The sequence below is a fragment of the Anopheles moucheti genome, chromosome 3 (genome assembly GCF_943734755.1).
Source record: "Anopheles moucheti chromosome 3, idAnoMoucSN_F20_07, whole genome shotgun sequence".
Lineage (NCBI taxonomy): Eukaryota > Metazoa > Arthropoda > Insecta > Diptera > Culicidae > Anopheles > Anopheles moucheti.
Window position 1 is genome coordinate 81349067 of NC_069141.1, and position 21303 is coordinate 81370369.

Here is a 21303-nt window from a genome sequence, read left to right on the forward strand (position 1 = left end):
TCCAGACCTACATCATCCTCAATGCAGAGAAACAATCCACAGCCAAAAAGAATGGCACATACCTTACAAGACAGGTACGAACTAAGTGAAAATTGTGAAGATCAAAGTGAAAAAAGTGAAACAATTAATGACGTAGAATCATATCGTGACAACGACTATGAAAGAAAGACCGCTAATTTTTTAGAGGAAACCACGGAGTGGCGAAACAGGTGGAAGGATTAAACCCGAAGGTTAATCCACTGCCCTATATAATTGTACCAACTACAAAAGGAGATATAAAACTTTTAGTTGATTGTGGTGCAAATATCAATCTAATATCTAATAAATGGGCCAATAAATCAGGAAAAACAATTGAACAAATCATTTCACAAACAGTGCATGGTATCGCAGGAAGTGGTAACATTTCAAAAATGATCAAGTTAGATATTTTTAAACCAATCTTGAACGAAAATTTCGAATTTCTAATTTTCGATTTCCATCCCTTCTTCGATGGAATAATTGGAACGGAAATTATTTTTCACGAAAATGTGAAAATGGTTTCAAGCAAACCCACTCTTTACGTTTTCGGTGAAGGAGAAGATTTAAAAATACCATTAAATTTTTATCGTCCAAAAGCTGCTATACGCAAAGTAAACAATTTAACATTGAAAACTACTGTCAGAACATCACATCTGAACAGTCACGAAAAAGAAACTCTTTTTGACACATTAAACCCATTTAAACAATTTTTTCACGATACAGATAAAAAACTTACGTGTACGACAAAGGTAGAGTGCAACATTCGTACTACCGACGATATACCCATATATCAGAAATCCTACCCTTATCCTATTTCATATAAAGAAGAGGTAGAAAAACAGATACAAAAACTGTTAACTGATGGTATTATTCAACCATCTAGATCACCATGGAATTCTCCCGTGTGGATCGTCCCCAAGAAAATGGACGCATCCTTGATCGCGCCCTTGATTTAGCTTCAGGGTTTCATCAGATAAAAATGCACCCAAAGGACATTGAAAAGACCGCATTTTCCGTTAACTTTGGAAAATACGAGTTCGTTCGAATGCCCTTCGGACTCAAAAATGCTCCCGCAATTTTTCAGAGAGCAATGAATGATGTACTTCGTGAACAAATTGGTAAAAGATGCTATGTTTATGTTGATGACGTAGTGATCTTCGGAAAAAGCTTAGAGGAACACAATGATAATCTTAAGATTGTGCTAGAGACTTTGCAAAAAGCAAACCTGAAAGTACAACCAGATAAGTCGGAATTTTTGCATAAATCAATTGAATTTTTAGGATATGTTATTACTAATGAAGGTATACAACCCAACCAGAAAAAGATTGACGTTATTGAAAAATGGCCAGAGCCAAAAGACGTGAAGGAACTAAGAAGTTTCCTTGGACTATTAGGTTACTACCGAAGATTTGTAAAAGATTTTGCAAAGATTGCAAAACCATTAACAAATATCTTCAGGGGGGAGAGAGACTCCAAGAAGAATAAACAAATTCAATTCAACGACGAACAAAGAAAAACTTTCATTAAAATGAAAACGGTTATAACGTCAAGCGACATCTTAATATACCCAGATTTCAAGAAAAATTTCATTATCACCACAGATGCTTCAAATTTCGCTATCGGAGCAGTTCTTAGCCAAGGCGAAATAGGCAAAGACAAACCGATACATTTTGCATCAAGAACGCTCAGTAGAACAGAAGAAAACTTCTCGGCTACAGAAAAAGAAATGTTAGCTATATTTTGGGCACTTAAAGTATTTAGGAACTACATTTATGGTCAAAAGTTTATAATCCTGACAGACCATCAGCCGTTGACATTCTCATTGTCAGATAAAAATGTTAATGCAAAACTGAAACGCTGGAAATCATATCTTGAAGAACATGATTACGAGATTAAATACAAGCCAGGAAGAGCGAACGTTGTTGCAGACGCACTAAGTCGAATACAGGTACACACTTTAACACCTACACGACATTCCGCTGATAACGACGATTCCAATTACATTATTTCGACAGAAGCACCTTTAAACGCTTTTAAACTACAAATCGTTTTAGAAAAAACAAATACTAATCCCGAAACTATAGTATCTAAACCGTTTCCAAATTACACTCGTATAATTATAAAAAGAACTCGTTTAGACGAGCAAATATTAACATCGCTTGTAAAAGAATTTTTCGAACCAAGCAAAATCATTGGATTAATGACATCAGAAGAAATCATGGGTCAACTACAAGAAGTCTACCGTAAATACTTTAGCCAATCGAAACTATTACGGATTAGATTTACACAAACAATTTTAAACGATGTAGCTGATGAAAATGAGCAAGAACAAATAGTTCAACAAATTCACAATAGAGCACATCGTGGAATTGATGAGAATAAGAAACAAATTCTCAGGAAATATTATTTTCCACACATAACACAAATCATCCGAAAAATTATTTCCTCGTGTGACACATGTAACGTGTCGAAATACGATAGGCAACCCCTAAAAATACAACTCCAAGAAACACCTATTCCAAATTTTCCATTTGAAGTTTTACACTTAGACATCTACCAAATTGAAGGACAATTGTTTCTTTCTAGTATTGACAAATTCTCAAAATACGCTAGAATGCTTCCAGTAAAATCAAAACATACAGTTCATTTAAGAAATGCATTCTATAACACAATCACTTCAAACATAATTCCATCAATAGTAGTGATGGACAACGAAAAAGCTTTCCTATCCGCTGAAATTAGAGGAATAATGCTAGACCTCAATATAAAAATCATTACTACTCCTAGTAGTCATTCTGAGTCAAATGGACAGGTAGAAAGATTGCATTCGACAATAACAGAACTATACAGAATTCAAAAGAAATTAACTCCCAACCTAAATTGCAGGTCTAATATTTGCATTGCTATAGAAAAATATAATAACACAATTCATTCTACCATTGGCAAAACGCCGAAAGAGATCTTATTTGGAATAACCAATAATTGTACGTCCCCCGAACAACTTGATGAAATAAGAAATAAAAGGTATGACGAAGTAATAATAAAACTACAAGAAACACAGTTAAAGTCGTTAAAAAAGCATAATAAATCAAGAATAGAACCACCAAATTTAAGAACAGGTCAAAATGTTTATGTGAAAGATAAAATAATAAGAGCAAAACATAAAGACAAATTTAAAAGACACATTGTACAAAGAAATAAGAATACAACATTCAGGAATGAGGCAAACCACAAAATTCACAAATCGAATGTAAAGAACATAAACCTAAAAGAAATAACGAACTAACTTTTACACAGAAATTTCCTATAAATGGCAAAATATAAAATAGTTAATGTTAATCTACCCGTTACAGCATACCCTTCATAGCGGCTACACTCGACATAATTGACCTCACGAATAAACCGGTAGCCATAGTCAATACAGGACAAACCAGACTAATAGAAGGATATAGAAAAATCACACATACGATAAACGTAACCATAATCGAAACATCCATTCAAGAAGTAGAAAACCAAATCTTACAATATTACAATTCCGAAACAACACCAGAAATATTAACCAAGAAATTGCAAGAAATCAAATATAACTTAAATCAAGTAAAACCAATAAAGACCCCCCGCCATAAGAGATGGGACTCACTAGGCAAAGCGTGGAAATGGATCGCCGGAACGCCGGACGCAGACGATTTAAGAACCATTACAAACTCATTAGATGAGCTAGTTGATAATAGTAATACACAAATAACAATCAACGCCCTTATCAGAGAGAGGTTGCGCGATATTTCAAAGAATGATCAGAAAACTACAATATTGAAACAATTATACACGTTAGACATGATTAATAATATAATAGACCAAATTCAGATGGCGATTATATTGTCTAAGATAAACATTGTAAACAAGAATCTACTTACACCCGCCGAAATCGATCTGATACACCAAAATCTCCAAACACAGAACATCGAGACTGACATGATAGAAGAAATGCTACAATTAATTAGCACACGAATAGCAGTAAACAACGAAATAATACTGTACATCGTAGAGATCCCGAACCTCAGCGAAACATCTTACGAAACATTACGAGTTGAGCCAGTAGTTAAACAAGATCATAGAGTGATTCTAAAATCAAACCGTTTCTTACGACATCAGTCCAACATACTAATGAAAACCGGAAATTGTATGAAAATGAGCAACATAACGTTATGCAAGACAGACGAAGTCGAAAATGTCTCTACACACAAATGTGATGCCAACTTGATATTGGGACACCCAAGTGAATGTGCCTACGAAACAGTCACAGAACGAAACATGGTCGTAGAGATAAGCCCAACAATAGTCTTTTTAAACGATGTGAATGATATCCTATATTCAACATGCGAGGAAACAGAAAGGCACCTCAAAGGAGCATTTTTGATAAACTATAGGAACTGTTCAATACGTTTCATAAATTTTAATTTCTCCAACAATGAAATAGCCAAGGTAGAACACCAAGTCTATACGATATCGACAGACCTTGGAGTAACAAGAACCAGTTCAAAGAACCTGGAAGAAATACGCCTTCAGAAACTAGAACACATCTTCACACATCGGGCTACATGGCCAGCATGGACTTTTGTAATCATAATAAGTATCATCACGGCATTAACGTTGCTAACCAAGAAAACAACCGCAAACACCATACAAATATCCGCTGATAGAACAGTAAGAGACAATAACCAAGAAGCAGTTAGGTACTTCAACCCATCAACTCTGGCATACTCTCAACCACGTTAACCAGGAGGTTCAACGCTCAAAAAAAGGGAGCAGTTACCGCGTCAGCAAGCTACCGCGTCAACGGAGGCATCGGGTAACTGCGCGTGCACCTTGGTGGACCTAGCAACAGCGCGTGCATCGGACGATGACACCATCGGCACGTGTGTTGCAAAGTCAGCGGAATCTAACCAAATCGTGGGAATCGGTGAGCCAAGCAGTATCGACAATTCAACACCAGCAGCAGACAATAGTTAGTTCTGATGTAGCAGTCCGATCGAACGGTTTGGGAAATTAAGTCTAGTTGTTCACAAAATAAAATTTTTTAAAAACCCTAAACGAACGCGAGTTCGGTAATTTGTATCTAAAAGATCAAATATAAACCAAACCGGATCCGGATACTTGACGCTAAACGATGCGATTTGTGAAACAGATAACAACTAATTGTGCTATAAATAAGTCCTCCCCTCGATTACGCGAACGTGAGTCAATATGCATAACAGCAGCCGACCTTATCTTTCGAATGCACGTGAGAACTCTTCAAAAGGGGATCATTGAAGTTATCAGCGCACTGGGAGTGTGTCTGCGAAATACACCAGGCCTTGCGCCAATTATAGCAAAGCCACTTTCATTTTTATTTCATTGCGTTCTCTGACTTATTCGACGAGATGACCATATTTACAACAGGTGAAATAATAACTCCTGTCAGTAAAATTGTCCTAATGAAAGGAAACAAGGAGCAACGACCGTTAATGTTCTAAAAAGACGATCAAATTGATTTCCATACGTATAATGTTCTGGCATGTAAACGAACGGGGACTTTTCACCAACAAAAATATATAATAAAACCAACAATCGTACGCTTTGATAAGATTGTCTTATCATTGCGGTGTCTTCTTGAAGTTCATTGAGAAATTAAACGGTGTGACATGATCGCACATATATAAAACGGAAGAAATGTTACGGTTAGTGCAGTGTACTTGTGTTTAAAACCGTGGCATCATGCTCAAAAAGTGTCTGTTGGTTGTGCTGTTGGCTTGCAGTCAGCAAGCGTTTGCTCAAAATGTAAAAACTTCATTAAACGGAGGTGTAGATCAATGTGGATATGCATTGGGTTTGGTGCTGAACAAACTTAATACGATGGAATATCGCATCATGGAAAAGGAGCAACAAATCGAACAAAAGCTAAACAATATAAGCTTAATGATTGAAAATTTGAATGCAATGCAACCTGAGTGCAACACAACAACCCTTCCGGTGTACAACCATACAAAGGAGGAAATGTACAGTTCGTGTAAAAAGGTGCCGTTTTCTGGTGTGCATAAGATTCAACCGGAAAAGCCCTTTAAGTAACCGATTACCGTGCTGTGCGATCAAGAGTACGAATCGGGCGGATGGATTGTGATACAGCATCGGTTCAACGGATCGACAAACTTCTATCGCAATTGGCAGGAGTACAAGAATGGGTTTGGAAATCTGGACGGCGAGTTCTGGCTTGGTCTGGATCGTATTTATCAGCTGACCGTTTCACGACCGCATGAGTTGGTCGTTCTGCTGGAAGATTTCGATGGCAACAAAACGTTTGCATGGTATGACCATTTCGAAATTGGAGGCGAGAGCCAGAAGTATAACCTTACGAGAATAGACGGATTTTCTGGCCCGGCGGGTGATTGTTTGGGAAATGTGAAAGGAATGCAGTTTTCCACCTTCGATTCGGATAATGACACATGGGAAGGTAACTGTGCATTAACATACACCGGTGCATGGTGGTACAGCGCTTGCCACACAAGGTATTTATTGTTTTACATTTTGAATGGCTAAAAAACTGATCTATTATTATCCGTTGCTCGAATTCCTTTCTACACGTTCTTCTAGCAATCTCAATGGGAAATATTTGCGTGGAGCAACGAAGGAATATGCAACCGGGATGGTTTGGCGAACATTCCGAGAGTATTACTATGCACTGAAAACGGCAAAAATGATGATTAGACCCAAAGTTGTTTGAGCTGGAATTGTGACAAAAGTTACAACACAATGTGATTTTTGGAATTCTACTATACCTACTTAATACACTTAATATAAAATTTTAAAGAAATCAGTTGGATTTATTCATCACATTTTTTCAAAAACCACAACACAAAAACACAACATTAACATTAAAAAGATAGCAAGCTAAGTATAAATATATAAAATAAACATGAATCCCCGGAGAATGAAGAACATTACAGTCTGTAGAGTGGGAAGCTGATAAGAATCAGATTTGACGAATAAAACAATTAGCATGTGTGAAGTAGTTGAGTCATACAGTGTGTTTTGCACAGCTGCGTTGCAGCGATAGTTATAGCAGAGCACTTGAAGCATATTTAAACAACAAAGAATGTGAGGGTGATGGACAGGACGTTGAATTCCTTGATCCAGCCGTATGGGTTTAATATGTTCATATCCTATGCAAATGGTAAAACACCAGTGACGAAAAACATAATTAAAGGGAAGCAATAGTAGAGGACTCCACACACAACCCGGGGATCCCCGTAGTTAAGCGAAACGAACAATCAAGCTGTTATTAACAGTGAAAATCCCAAAAAGCATTAGGCAACGCATGTGGAATGTTATCAAATGCCACTTTGATGTCTGTGCGTAATAAATCGACCCGAAAATCAGTATGACGCTAACCAGCATAACACAATGGTACGAACAACATAAAACCCCCTAACATTTCCAAAGTGTTCATGAACCAAAAATCTCTTTGCATGAATAAACGGATATAAAAGGGTAAACATTCAACTGCCAGAGTCATTGCTATCGGTTTGCCATTGTTGTCAACATGTTGAAGATCAACCTTCTGTGTGCATTGGCTCTGTGTTGTACCATCTTTCGTACGCAATGTGCTCCAACTGCAAATACATCGAGTGCTCTCCATCATGGAGGTTTTGCTTTCGAAATGATCCTAACCAAATTGAAGCTTCTAGAAGATCGTTTATATGGAAACATGGTAGAAAGGTAAGTGGTTAGAGCTGAAGGACGAAAACGAAGATGAACAATTCAAATAAAGTGCGTGACAATAGATACAGATCATGCAGAGAGGTTCCCTCTTCCGGCATATACACCATTCAACCGGAAAAGCCCTTCAAGGAACCAGTAAGCGTACTGTGCGATAAGGAATTCTTATCGGGCGGCTGGACTGTGATACAACATCGGTTCAACGGATCGACAAACTTCTATCGCAATTGGAAAGAGTACAAGAATGGGTTTGGCAATCTGGACGGTGAGTTCTGGTTGGGTCTGGATCGGATTTATCAACTGACAATGTCCCAACCACATGAGCTGGTGGTGGTGCTGGAAGATTTCGAAGGCAATAAAACATACGCCAAATACGATCAGTTCGAGATTGGAGACGAAACCCGAAAGTATGAAGTCGCAAAGTTAGGCGGATACACGGGAACGGCTGGTGATTCTTTCGGTGACACTAAGGGCATGAAATTTTCTACATTCGATAAGGATCATGATACGTGGGAAACGCACTGCGCAGTTACATTAGCCGGCGCCTGGTGGTACAGTAATTGCATCTTAGGGTATGTGAGTGATCAATTATATAGAAAAGTGATAATGGACATTTTATTTACATGCAATTCGCAGCAAACTTGAAGCGGAAGCTAATATGTTCATTCGATGGCGTTTACTATCTTCGGACAAACTGAACAACAAAAGCAATCTCAATGGAAAATATCTTCGAGGTAAAACGGAAGAGTTTGGCACTGGGATGGGATGGGACACCTTTCGAGGACAACATTATGCACTAAAATCTTCCAAAATGATGATAAGACCAAATAATGTTTAGTCTATTTAATTTGTTGATGCTAAACCAGCAGGATAGTTCTTTATTTTTATATTATAACGATTTATACGTCTTACCAATGTTTCGGAAAAGAAAAAAAGGTTTTCACAATAAATATTTTAACTGATTAATAACTACATGTGCCTGATTGTACAACCAATTGCTACGGTTAATTGGCCTATATTCGTCTTACATCCAATACCTTGAGTAAAGTTCCTAAATTTTTGCAATAAAAAGGTGGTTGAAGGACTTGTAAAAAGGATTAAAAAACAGTGCTGCTTTTCCACAGGTTGAATAGTAAATTTCACACTGTATATGCTCTTTATTAAAATATTCACATTGTGGATACTATTTACATGTTTGATCAGCACACGCATTCGATTCTTAAAAGAAACAAACCGGAACAAGCATAGCATACTGTGCTGTGAATATTCATACAATGCAGAACGACAATGCAGTCTATTGGGGTAGGATGGATAGCAGATAAGAGCCAGATTTGGCGAAAACACAATTTGCGTGTGTGTTTACTCGACTCGTGTGATAAGTTGTTTGTGTATTTGTCTAAATTTATTTATTAGTAGATATGAGGTTTTAGGGAAGATTGTACTTTAATTGTACTGTGCCACCCTTTTACTTCTACAATCTCTTACGATGCAGCATTAAACCACAATGGGAGCAGAACGACTTGGCATCTCATTGCGACAAAGCTTGACCATACAATCTCTCTTCAAATGAATGACAGATATAAAAAGGTCAACATTTAGCTGCCAGCGTCATTGCTATAGTTTTGAAAGTGTTATCAACATGGTCAAGATCAACCTTCTGTGTGCATTGGCTCTGTGTTGTACCATCGTTGGTTCACACTGCAAATTAAATGACATATCGAGTACTGTCCAAGGAGGATTTGCATTCGAAATGATCATGACCAAGTTGAAGCTTCTAGAAGATCATTGCACGGAGAAGAAAGAAGAAACGGTAAACAAGTTAAGGGATTTGAGTTGTACGATGGAAACGTTAATACAACAGAAAAACAATTCACAGGATAGAGTGTACAGAATGTGCGGTGAGGTTCCCTCTTCGGGCATATACACCGTTCAACCGGAAAAGCCCTTTAAGGAAGCGATTACCGTGTTCTGTGATCAAGAGTACGAATCGGGCGGATGGATTGTGATACAGCATCGGTTCAACGGATCGAAAAACTTCTACCGCAATTGGAAAGAGTACAAGAATGGGTTTGGAAATCTGGACGGTGAGTTCTGGTTGGGTCTGGATCGTATTTACCACCTGACAGTATCCGGGCCGCATGAGCTGGTCGTTCTGTTGGAAGATTTCGATGGTCATAAAACGTACGCCAAATACGATCAGTTCGAGATTGGAGATGAGAGTCAGAAGTATGAAGTGACAAAGTTAGGTGGATATTCCGGCACGGCTGGTGATTCTTTCAGTGGTACCAGGGGTGTGAAATTTTCAACATTCGACGTGGATAATGATACATGGGAAAACCATTGTGCAGTTACATTTACCGGCGCCTGGTGGTACACCAATTGCCATTCGAGGTATGTGTCTGATCGATGATCTGAAAGCATGGCAATTGAATTAACATTTGCAAATAATTCACAGTAATCTCAATGGAAAATATCTTCGAGGGGAAACAAAAGAATATGCAACTGGAATGACATGGCACAGCTTTCGAGGGCATCATTACGCACTTAAAACATCAAAGATGATGATAAGACCAACAAATGTTTAATTCAGTCTTCTTTTTTGTAATAAATCAGCATTACCGTACTTTGTACTCCTATTTTGCACAGTATTTTTTAACATCAATAATATTATTATTATTTCATCGATCAAGCAAATTTCATTAAATCTTGTAACAGGAATCAATAATTGTTTGAACTGTTGCCTAGTTAGCAGGGACCGATTAATTAAAGAAAATGATATAATGATTCGCACGATTCAGCGACACAATGGACCCGATTTATCCTCTGCAATGGCATTCCTTATGGAGTCATGTTGTTCGTCAACAAGTATAGAGAGGATCTCTGGATCGGTGTTAGTAAAAAAAGGCTAAAAATATAAAAGGAGGCCTCTTAGTTCATGGTAATGTTCATTAGTAAAATTGTTACACAAATTGTATAATGTGTTAGCAGTTCGGCGCGAATAAAGGATTTATGTGATTTTCTATACATATTTGTTTACCCAAACGCTTTTCAACGCAGACGCAACGTCTTAATACGTATTGTCATTGTGGTAATCAAAAGTATTTAATTTTGTACAGAAAACAGTACATCTTATAGCCCTATGTAAAACGGTTGGTTGAGTGTGCTGTGGAGAAAGAAATGGTAAACGTAATAGGAGAAGAGAGAAAAAAAAATCAATGGGATTCGGAAGAAGGGTGTGCGAACAAACACCACGCATGTGGCATGGAGTAACATAGAAAACAACACCAAGCACAAGAAGCATAAAAAATAACAAGCTTAAAAGTGCTAAGCTGAAAAAAACCAGATATGACGAATAAAACAATTAGCATGGCTCAAGTCGTTATGTCGTATAGTATGCGTTGCAAAAATAGCACTATAGAGCATTCGAAATATATTTAACTTACTATGTTTATAGGTTTATTGTACTGTGTACGATCACATTGATGGAATAACAGTTGTGTGTATTTTGAGGAAATTGTTATTTGTGCGAAACACGTTTTGTCAACAGTCTGTGACGATGTGACGTAACGAAATTTTAACAGCCTAGATTTCTCACAGTGTTCATGGTCTGCCAATTGATACAGCTGTTTTTAGGTACGATCAAAACATGTGCCACTTGCTTCGAATCCTAGGCGTTATCACCGAATGTACGCCATAACTTTCGAATTGAATGCTTTTACCGTCGACGCTTGCAAAGGTACTCAGGTTGAAGCTGAAACGAGTCGTTAACGGCCTGATTCGAAATGTGGAAGTTTGAAACTGGGTGGGCAAGATGAGTGTTGCCAATGCGAAGGTGAGAAAAATTGAGGAATAAATTTTAACATCGAAAGTAAGTGAGTGAGTGAGTGAGTCAGTGAGTGAGTGAGTGTGTGAGTGACTGAGTGAGTGAGTCAGTAAGGAAGTATTTTTTCTATTTAGAGAGTCACACCCAATGAAAGCGGGAACTTTTCGAAAGTGACGGCAACCGATCCGACCGTAACGGCAAGCATACAATTCTATCGTAATACCTCTCGATTCGAAGCAAGTGGCTGGAATGACGTACGAAACTGGTGGAAACTTCTTCTTTGATTGAATATATCACATATAAGATGGTAAACATTTGGCTGCAAGCATCATTGATAGAGATTTGCCGGTGTTATCAACATGTTCAAGATCAACCTTGTGTGGGCATTAGCCCTGTGTTGTACCATCGTTGGTATGCAATGTGCCGATACGTCTTGTGTTATCCAAGGAGGGATTGCCTTCGATATGATCATGGCCAAATTACAACTTCTAGAAGATCGTTGCATTCGGAAGGAAGACAAATTAGTAGCTAGGTAAGTGATTTGCGCTGATGGACGGAAACTGCAATGCAGCGATGATTTGTACAGATCTTGCAGTGAGGTTTCCTCTTCGGGTGTATACACCATTCAACCGGAAAAGCCCTTCAAGGAACCATTAACCGTGTTATGCGATCAACAATATGAAACGGGTGGATGGATTGTGATACAACATCGGTTTGACGGATCGACATACTTTAATCGCATTTGGAACGAGTACAAGAATGGGTTTGGCAATCTGAACGGTGAGTTTTGGCTGGGTTTGGATCGTATTTATCAACTGACATCGTCGGTCCCACACGAGTTGGTAGTGCTATTAGAAGATTTCGACGGAGGAAAGGTGTATGCCAAATACGATCTTTTCGAGATTGGAGACGAGAGCGAAAAATATGTACTCAAGAAACTGGGTGTATATTCGGGAACGGCTGGTGATTCATTCAGTGGCGCCAAGGGAATGAAGTTTTCAACGATCGATGCAGATAATGATACATGGGAAAACCAATGTGCCGTCAAATATACTGGGGCCTGGTGGTACAGCAATTGTCATATGAGGTAGGTCAGTAATTGATGATGGCAATAGCAATGGTAATTTACCATTTGTTTCTATTTTACAGTAATCTCAATGGAAAATATCTGCGAGGAAAAACGACAGAATATGCAACTAGCATGGTGTGGAACACTTTTCGAGGGTATTACTATTCACTGAAAACTTCAAAAATGATGTTAAGACCAAAGAAGGTTTAGTTTATTGGTAAGCCAATATGTTTCAAAGCTTTGTATATCGTTTTAAGACGATCATGGACGCTTTGGAGAAAATGATGCAATAAAATGAAGGTGACTTTAAAATTTAAGGTATCTCGGACTAGGCTTTCATTTGCAATAAAAATAATACTTCAGATGTAGTTTGATGCATCTGCTGAAATTAGAAAGAAAACAGTTTCTTGGAATTTCATTTAATAGTGGTTAATTAGTGTGCGTTCCATAAATGGCTGTAGTAAGCATTCGAAACATTTTTAATTCATTATGTTCACAGGTTTACAGGGCATTGTTGTGCTGTGTACGATCAAACTGAAGTAATAACAGTTGTGTGTATTTTGAGGAAATTGTTATTTGTGCGAAACACGTTTTGTCAACAGTCTGTGACGATGTGACGTAACGAAATTTTAAATTCCGTAATACCGCACAACATGGCTTATCCTTTCTGTATGAGTTTTAGGTAAACATCACACAGCCTAGAATTCTCACAGCGTTCAAGGTCTACCAATTGATACAGCTGTTATTTGCTACGATCAAAACATGTGCCACTTGCTTCGAATCGCAAAACGTTATCATCGAATACATGCCACTACGTTCGAATATAATGCCGGTACGTAGGTTACAGTTGAATCTCGCGTTGCACAAAAACTGTCAAAAAATGCTTTAACACTCCCAATCGTTACACGTTCGGTTTAGTTTGTGTTGTCAAAGCAAGTATGACATCCCGAACTAGCCTTTCGATGACACAAAGGCATTTATTCAAAGCGCATTTTAAGTGAAAGTATAATTAACAATTTTCAGCGGTAAGAACCCCAACGGTAACGGCATCAATTCGAACGTAACGCAGACGTCTCGCGATTCCAAACAAGTGGTACACGCCTCAAACGTAGCAGGAAGCAGGTGTGAAACAGCTGAATGGGTTTTCCTTGGACGATTCATGGTATAAAAACGACAGCATTTAGCTGCCAGCGTCATTGCTATAGCTTTGTCAGTGTTGTCAACATGATAAAGATCGATCTTCTGTGTGCGTTAATGCTGTGTTGTACCATCGTTGGTACACATTGTCAATCAACCGAAGGTAAATTGTGTGTTGGTTAGGAAGAGTATTTTCGAATATGATATGATCAAATTCAAATTTCTAGATAAGTGTTGCATCCCGGAGGAATCCAAATGTACAAAAAAGTAAGTGATTTAAGCTAAAGGTTGGAAAACAGTATGAAACGAACAACATAAATATGGTCCATGGTAATAGGTACAGATCCTGTACAGAGGTTCCTTCTTCGGGCATATACACCGTTCAACCGGAAAAGCCCTTCAAAGAATCAATGAGCGTGCTGTGCGATAAAAAATACGACTCGGGCGGCTGGACTGTGATACAGCATCGCTTTGACGGATCGACAAACTTCTACCGCAATTGGAAAGAGTATAAGAATGGGTTTGGAAATCTGGACGGTGAGTTCTGGTTGGGTCTGGATCGTATTTACCACCTGACAGTATCCGGGCCGCATGAGCTGGTCGTTCTGTTGGAAGATTTCGAAGGCAATAAGACGTACGCCAAATACGATCAGTTCGAGATTGGAGATGAGAGTCAGAAGTATGAAGTGACAAAGTTAGGTGGATATTCCGGAACGGCTGGTGATTCTTTCAGTGGTACCAGGGGTGTGAAATTTTCAACATTCGACGCGGATAATGATACATGGGATAAGCAATGTGCAGTCATATTTACCGGCGCCTGGTGGTACACCAATTGCCATTCGAGGTATGTGTCTGATCGATGATATGAAAGCATGGCAATTGAATTAACATTTGCAAATATTTCACAGTAATCTCAATGGAAAATATCTTCGAGGGGAAATAAAAGAATATGGAGTTGGAATGTCATGGTTCACTTTTCGAGGACATTACTATTCTCTCAAAAGTTCAAAAATGATGATAAGACCTAAAAAGGTTTAGTCTATCGGTAATGCAATTTGTTTGAAAGCCGTGAAAATCGTTTTAATGCGAACGTAATGATGTGGTTCAAAGAATGCAATTAAAAGAAGAAAACCTTCAAAATGACTGTTTCTTAATTTACCTTTTATATCAATTGGGGCGGAAAATATTTTGGTAACCATATTTCATAAAATGTTAATTAAGATATGATTATAGTCATAGTAATATCATGAAGGCAATTAACTAAAATATTTTACAGTCCAACGTATAAGAAACACTTATAGTGTACTAGCAACTACACTAGCACTAGTAGAAAGCAAATACAGAGATGTCTCTTTAAATAATGGGTTTGCTATGTTCTACAGCAGAAAACATCTATTGTAGAATAAGTGAATTAGTTAATTATTTTTCATGAATTCGTGACTAATTCGTGAAAATTATTTCGTATCATACATTATTCTGTAGCTTGAATAATTATTTCACATGCCAAGCGAATGTGCAAAATGTAAGCTCTTGGATTAAAACAATGTTTGTTGCAATGTTCAATTTTTGGGTTCAGCATCGTCGGGTTGCGGATAAGAAAAGCCCTGTTCGTTGAAGCATTTTGGTTTCTTGATACCGCAAAAAAAATCTTGTGAAAGTAAACCATCCAGAACTGATTTCGATACCCTGCACCCTGTGTGATGCGAGGGTGGAGGGAAAATAAAGGAAATCGAGTGGGAAGGAGAAAATCTTCGTAGGGGTTTCCTCTGCGGTACAATGGGTGATAGGTGTACCGTACACCCAGTAGGCCTGGGCCTTTCGCAAATGCGTGAGTATAAACGTACGCACACATGTGAGTGTGTTTGTATGTGTGTGTGTATTAAGGTGTACTTTAAGGGGTGATTTGGGAACAAAATAAACATCCCTTTTTAAAGCTTTTCACTTCCGGCCCACCGGCATCCGTTAGTACTTATGTGGTGTTGGATCTCTTTTGCTGATGCCGGCATAAGATTGTCTCGTCAATATGTGCAGAAGGTGATTCAAAAACACCTTCCGGTCTATTGAAATTGTTGTTTGTCGGTAGACGGTGAAAGGGAACGAATATCATCAAGCCGCACACACACACACATACACACACTCATACTCAAGTGCTCTCGATTTTCCTGCTGTTTGTTATTTGCTTCCTCTAAGTGCTGCAGAGCGAAAGGTAAACAAGTAATATTCATCACACGTTGATTTTGGTGTGATTGAATCATTGATTACGTTTGGTGATAAGGTAGGTAATGCGCTAATTTGTGGGTAATGTTTGATCCATGAAACGCAAGCGTAGTGTAAATGATTAAATTAAACTAAATAAAACATAACACGCTGAAGAGTTTGATGCTGTGCACTAACTGTTTGAAAGAATGCGGCCATGCTTTAAAGACAATAGCTACATGCAGTGTCCCACCCGTTCCCATTCTCGTGTACTTTCCCAGTAAAATATGGGTCAAACGATGGAAGACTGGTGCCGAATCGTTAGACGAAGAAAAAATTCAATTTCTTGTGTCAATATATTCGATGAAACGCTTCTGTTTGAATTTCCGAAGCCAATGGAAAACGGGTGACGATCGTGACCGGGCACCCTCGAACCAGCAACGTGAATAAGCAAACAGATGATTCCCGAGAGACTGATCGAATCGAACGCTTGGCCGGCAAAAAATCCCCCAACCGATGATACACTCACCGACACGCTAAAACGGATACATACGAGTATGGTTTGCGAGCCAAATGCAAACCAATGCAAACAAGAAAATTGAATCAGGAAGTCCAGTCCTAACACCATACCGGCCGTACGAGAATGCCATTGGCAGGATCGCATCTATCGGGGCAGGCAGTGGTTTATTTAACCTCTAAGCTCGAAGTCGTTAGTTTGGCAGGATTGGTTGTGTCAAAAATTGTCGTAGGTTAATAGAATTACTGCAAGAAAGAAATATTCCAATCGTGTACTTTAAGTCGTGGCCAATATTAGATAACACACATCATTTCTTTATGAATAAGATACAATTTTCAGGCGGTCTAACTCGTGCATTATTGTGGAACTTAGGAAGATCATACACGCTATTTGAAAAGCTGTGGTAATACTGTGCTTACATTAATTATCCACTTATTGATGGTGAATTTCCTACCTTAAAGTGCATTCGTACCTGCAAGACTCGCTGCGTAATCCCGTTGTAAATGTGCTTTTTGCATCAAATAGGACTTCGCAACTCGCATGCAGCGTGGCACAATCCGCCCAACCAAACCGGTACCAAGGGCATAAGGGTTTGTGTAAAACACAACCGCACCGTGCTGGTGTCTGGTCTGGTCGGAATGTGTAATCCGCACGGTGCTACCTTGTCGAATGCCAGACCCATCATTGACGAGAATTATCACTTCCGGGTAGATTTGTTCCGTTGCACTGCTTGATTCGATTACGGTACCATCGCACAGATTTTCGGCACACCAGGATTCGCCCAGCAGTGCACGAAGAAAGGCCAGCCCAGACAAACCAGAGCCCACGTCCACGATGTCTTATCCATCACTCCCCTCATACATGACAGCTTTTGAATGATAACAGAAGCAACAGCTGCTACCAATCAGACACTCGTCAGACTCACTGACATCTGTCCCGGGGAAGCTGGCAAGCGAACTGTAAGCGCAAGGCGATGGGCCCCATGATTGCGAGCACCGAAAAGAACCGGGCGTCCGAAAAACCTCTTCTTCGTCGAGTGAAGCTTTTACGGTTCCACCGCCGTCGGATGGGTAGTACGTGGTGGTGCGTGGCGCGGTGCTGGTTCCTCGAGCGGCAACTTCAAACGTATCTCAAAATTAGATTTTGATTAGGTTAGGCAGTTGAAATACGGAGTCCGCCCCAAATAGGGACCGGGACCCGGGGATTGAATTTGGTTTTGATGGACTGTTGATGGGCGATTAATTTGCGTTAATATTACATTTCCACATAGAAAAGAAGCACTGCAAAACGATGTTTGGGTTAAGTTTTATTACTCATTGTGGTGATTGACATTGACACGGGGGTTTATTTGATTTCGGCAGATTTTTTTTGTTGTTGTTGCAATACGTATTTTATTGATTAACTTAAAACCGGGACTTTTGAAGCGTTCCTCCGTAAAAAGTATTGTGCAATGTATGAGCTCGTTTGCGGGCAGATGAATGACATCACTTTTTATTAATTAAATATTTGCAGTAAATTATCCCACCCGGCAGTGGCTTTTTCATGCTAAAGCTTAACATAAAATGGCGATCTTGGACCACTCATAGGGTAGTGTGTGCATTCGTGTGTCTGTCTGTATGTGTATGATCGGCCGCAGCCTGTCGTACGGAATATTATATCAATTTTACATCCTACAGTAAATCCTTCTGCCCATTTCTCATTTTCTTATCACAATGCAGACAGTTGCAAACAATTCCTGTCAGTGGCATAAGCATCACCGGAGAGTGACAGCATACTGCAGCATGCGGAGTGCTTGCATGCTTCCAAAACGCAGCAGGGACACCGCATGGACGTGGAACGCTTCGTATGCATAATGCATGCAGCTCACTGTTCCGATCCCTCCGCCCATAATATTTTGCTCACAACGCTTTCGCATGCGGTAAGAAAACAATTTCCCCATCTTGAATGATTTCTGTTACGACAAAACGGGAAAGGCGTTATGGGGGGAAAGTGAAGCGAGAGCGAAGGATGAGTAGATAGTTTACATACTTTTGCCGGGGTAGTGCATCAGTGGGTAGGTATTTGCGCATGGGAGAACACTTTGAAATGGGTTTCTGCACGGGTCAACTATTATTGGTTCAAACTTAAGAAACTATTCATTATCAGCCACGGGATAAATGTGCCCTGCACTATTATTCCCCCGACTGTCACATTCAGCACATGGTTAAGGCATGCGGTGTGTGTGGTCTTTGGCAAGAAGACGTCTTTTTCGGTTGTTAATTGAGTACAACAGGAGCAATGGTAAGAAAACTTATTTAACGATGACTTATTTGTACAATTTTCCACCAAACGTGACCCTTTTTCTTTTAATTTTGACCTTTTAAATGCTGCAACTCATTCTAATCGTTCGCATTCTACTTAATCTTTATTTAACCATTAGCGAGCACGACCATTTAGCATATCCTTTTGATTTTCTCCCCCCATTTCGGTACCGCGTTACTTGGGACCGTCACTGTTACATTTTTTCCCTCCCCTGAGAGGCGACTGACATGGCGCAGCGGTATCGTTCCACACAAGAAAACATGCTTAATTGATTGCCCGCCGGGATTTATTGTGCCACCGGTCGGTACTCGGCAGACCGGCGTCAACTGGATGTGACAGTTGAGCTTTTTCATTCAGTTAAATTAATTTCTCTTAATTTTCTTACCCCAACAAGGTGTTTGACACTTCGGTAACTGGGGCGCACCGGAGCACCACTTGGTGCCGCTACTTTTATTTTCCAAGCACAATTTGTTGCTTGTCACTGCTTGTCGTACACCCAGCAGCAAGAGGGTGCATTTTTCGTGTTTCTCTCCGCTGTAAGCATTGTGTGTCTAATGTTTGGAGGTAATTTTGGAGCGCGAACAATGTCAGGCAACTGTGCTGCTACCAGTTTCGCCCTTGTTTTGTTGATGTTTTAATAGACTGCGGAAAAAATCATGTCCGTTGTGTTTATTCGCATCTTCTTTCCTTTATTATTATTATTGTTATTGTTGGAAACTTTATGATGATAAAGTTTAAATGTAGTTATCGAAATCGATACAGAGACACCGGCACGATAAGTCACAACTCATTTGAAGGAAAATACTTGACTATTTGGTTTAGCGAAAGCTTCAACGACCTCGAATCAGTTCACAAGTCAACTCGATTGTTGAACATAAGTTTTGTTTTTTTTCCCCCTCCGCTCCATGCTACGCTTATCGGTAACAAAGTTTATTCTCGGCACTGTATTCTACTGGCACGCGACGCTTCACGTTTCACCGGTCACGACTAGCTGTCAGCCGTGCCTGAAAATCGCTTTAGAACGAAAGCGAACGCCAACAGGCGATAAAGAATGTGCCGGAGACGGTACGGCATTCTTTGCGACCTCTGCTGTTGCTGCTGTTGCTGCTGCTGCTACAAGCGCGCAGCTAGGGTATTAGGGTCCCGGTGGTCTGACCATGGAACATGCGAACGAAATTCTTGGACTATGGCCAACAGCAACCTGCAACCCGTCGATGTCCGGGGTACGGTGTACATTTTTGTGGTGCTTATCGACTTGTTGCTGTGCCCGGGAAATGCAGTGGAAGCCGAGCCAATTATGAAGATTCGAGTGATGATTGCGTTTTGCGTGGTCTGGGCTATGTTAGCCGGTTAGTTCGGCACGGTTCGGACCGTCGGGGTGGAGTTTTGGGTGCCGATAGTTTGGTGCAATCAAACGCTACTCCATAAATAATTCAATTAAACAGTGTTGTTTGCACATTTTAATTCGGTTCAATTAGCGGCGGTGTGGCAATATGCTTTTTTTATGTTTGTTTGTTTGATTAGGAGTACATTGTTTGGGGTTTGTTTTGCATGTGAACGCTACTTGGTTTAAGCCTAAAAATGAAACAGCGGTGAAAACAATTCTAGTCTGCTTTTCTTTGCTTTTCCCTGTATTCTGTGATACAGTTTCGCAAAATTTATTGGTTATGAAATTCCCTGGAGTAAAGTTCATTTGATTGATTCTGCTAGTTTATTTCCTACCCTAGAACACATTGTCAAATAATTTACCTAGTTGAGGCCGTCCGTGAAATAATTAATACTAATAATTTCCAATTAATTCTTGTAACTATTTATAATACACACTCACGCTTTGTTAAACAAATAGTCGTATAAATTCTATAACAAGCTAAAATAAATATTGTATCAAACATACAAACAATATGTGTTGAGCAAACTAACACCATAAAGTGATGACACGAAACCGCAAGAATATTATAATAAATTGCTTTCAAAATGAAGTCTTCTGCATTGGAATCCGTAGCAACTGCTGTGTGAGGTGAGGTGCGAAGAAATATCTGCAAAAGACCCCATTATTCATACTCACAAACTTTTCTAAGAATATTATCTTCCCTTTGCCAACGGTTAGTTTGGGAGGGGGGTGGGCGTCGATTCGCGCGAATATGGGCGGGCAGGGCTTACTGTCGACTTATGCAAAGTAAGACGAAACTTTAAGCCCATCGTTAAGAAACTAGTGACTCACCTCACCGGGTCACCTCCATCTGTCACCGGGCGATACACAGCAAACACGGTGGTGTAACGCAGTACATTCCGTACGTTGCGAAAGCCGAAAAAGGTAAATCTGTTGCCACAAAGCGACGACCTGTGCTGAAGAAACGACCGTCGCACAGCAGCGCGCACCTTCGCGGAAAGGTGTACCAACTGGTGTTAACGGTAACAAATTAAGCGTTTCTAGGGAGCGAAAGGTCCCAGGATCCAGTGGTTCAAGTTTTAGTTTTTTAAGCAAGCTGC

The 21303-nt window shown here is 39.6% G+C and overlaps 4 protein-coding genes and 1 pseudogene across 6 annotated transcripts; all 5 read left to right on the forward strand.

Annotated features, from left to right (window-relative positions):
* Positions 1-5755: 5755 nt before the first annotated feature.
* Positions 5756-6833, forward strand: LOC128302491 (ficolin-2-like; annotated as a pseudogene).
* Positions 6834-7517: 684 nt separating this feature from the next.
* Positions 7518-8665, forward strand: LOC128301353 (microfibril-associated glycoprotein 4-like). Of its 2 annotated transcripts, none has more exons than XM_053037787.1 (3): positions 7518-7770; positions 7836-8342; positions 8407-8665. In XM_053037787.1, exons 1-3 carry the CDS (start codon positions 7595-7597, stop codon positions 8606-8608), a joined length of 885 nt encoding a protein of 294 aa, XP_052893747.1. In that variant the 5' UTR covers positions 7518-7594; the 3' UTR covers positions 8609-8665. The 2 variants fall into 2 exon arrangements, with proteins under 2 accessions (XP_052893747.1, XP_052893748.1); XM_053037788.1 differs by having other exon boundaries at positions 7842-8342.
* Positions 8666-8801: 136 nt separating this feature from the next.
* Positions 8802-10394, forward strand: LOC128302287 (microfibril-associated glycoprotein 4-like). Of its 2 annotated transcripts, XM_053039078.1 has the most exons (3): positions 8802-9580; positions 9647-10161; positions 10226-10394. In XM_053039078.1, exons 1-3 carry the CDS (start codon positions 9341-9343, stop codon positions 10353-10355), a joined length of 885 nt encoding a protein of 294 aa, XP_052895038.1. In that variant the 5' UTR covers positions 8802-9340; the 3' UTR covers positions 10356-10394. The 2 variants fall into 2 exon arrangements, with proteins under 2 accessions (XP_052895038.1, XP_052895037.1); XM_053039077.1 differs by having other exon boundaries at positions 8802-10161.
* A 1558-nt stretch (positions 10395-11952) lies between these two features.
* LOC128302494 (ryncolin-2-like) lies at positions 11953-12872 on the forward strand. The gene is made up of 3 exons (XM_053039329.1): positions 11953-12125; positions 12165-12680; positions 12743-12872. Exons 1-3 carry the CDS (start codon positions 11953-11955, stop codon positions 12870-12872), a joined length of 819 nt encoding a protein of 272 aa, XP_052895289.1.
* Positions 12873-14051: 1179 nt separating this feature from the next.
* On the forward strand, positions 14052-14837 carry LOC128303415 (ficolin-1-like). Its single transcript, XM_053040356.1, has 3 exons — positions 14052-14066; positions 14137-14643; positions 14708-14837. Exons 2-3 carry the CDS (start codon positions 14210-14212, stop codon positions 14835-14837), a joined length of 564 nt encoding a protein of 187 aa, XP_052896316.1. The 5' UTR covers positions 14052-14066; positions 14137-14209.
* The last annotated feature ends 6466 nt before the right edge of the window (positions 14838-21303 follow it).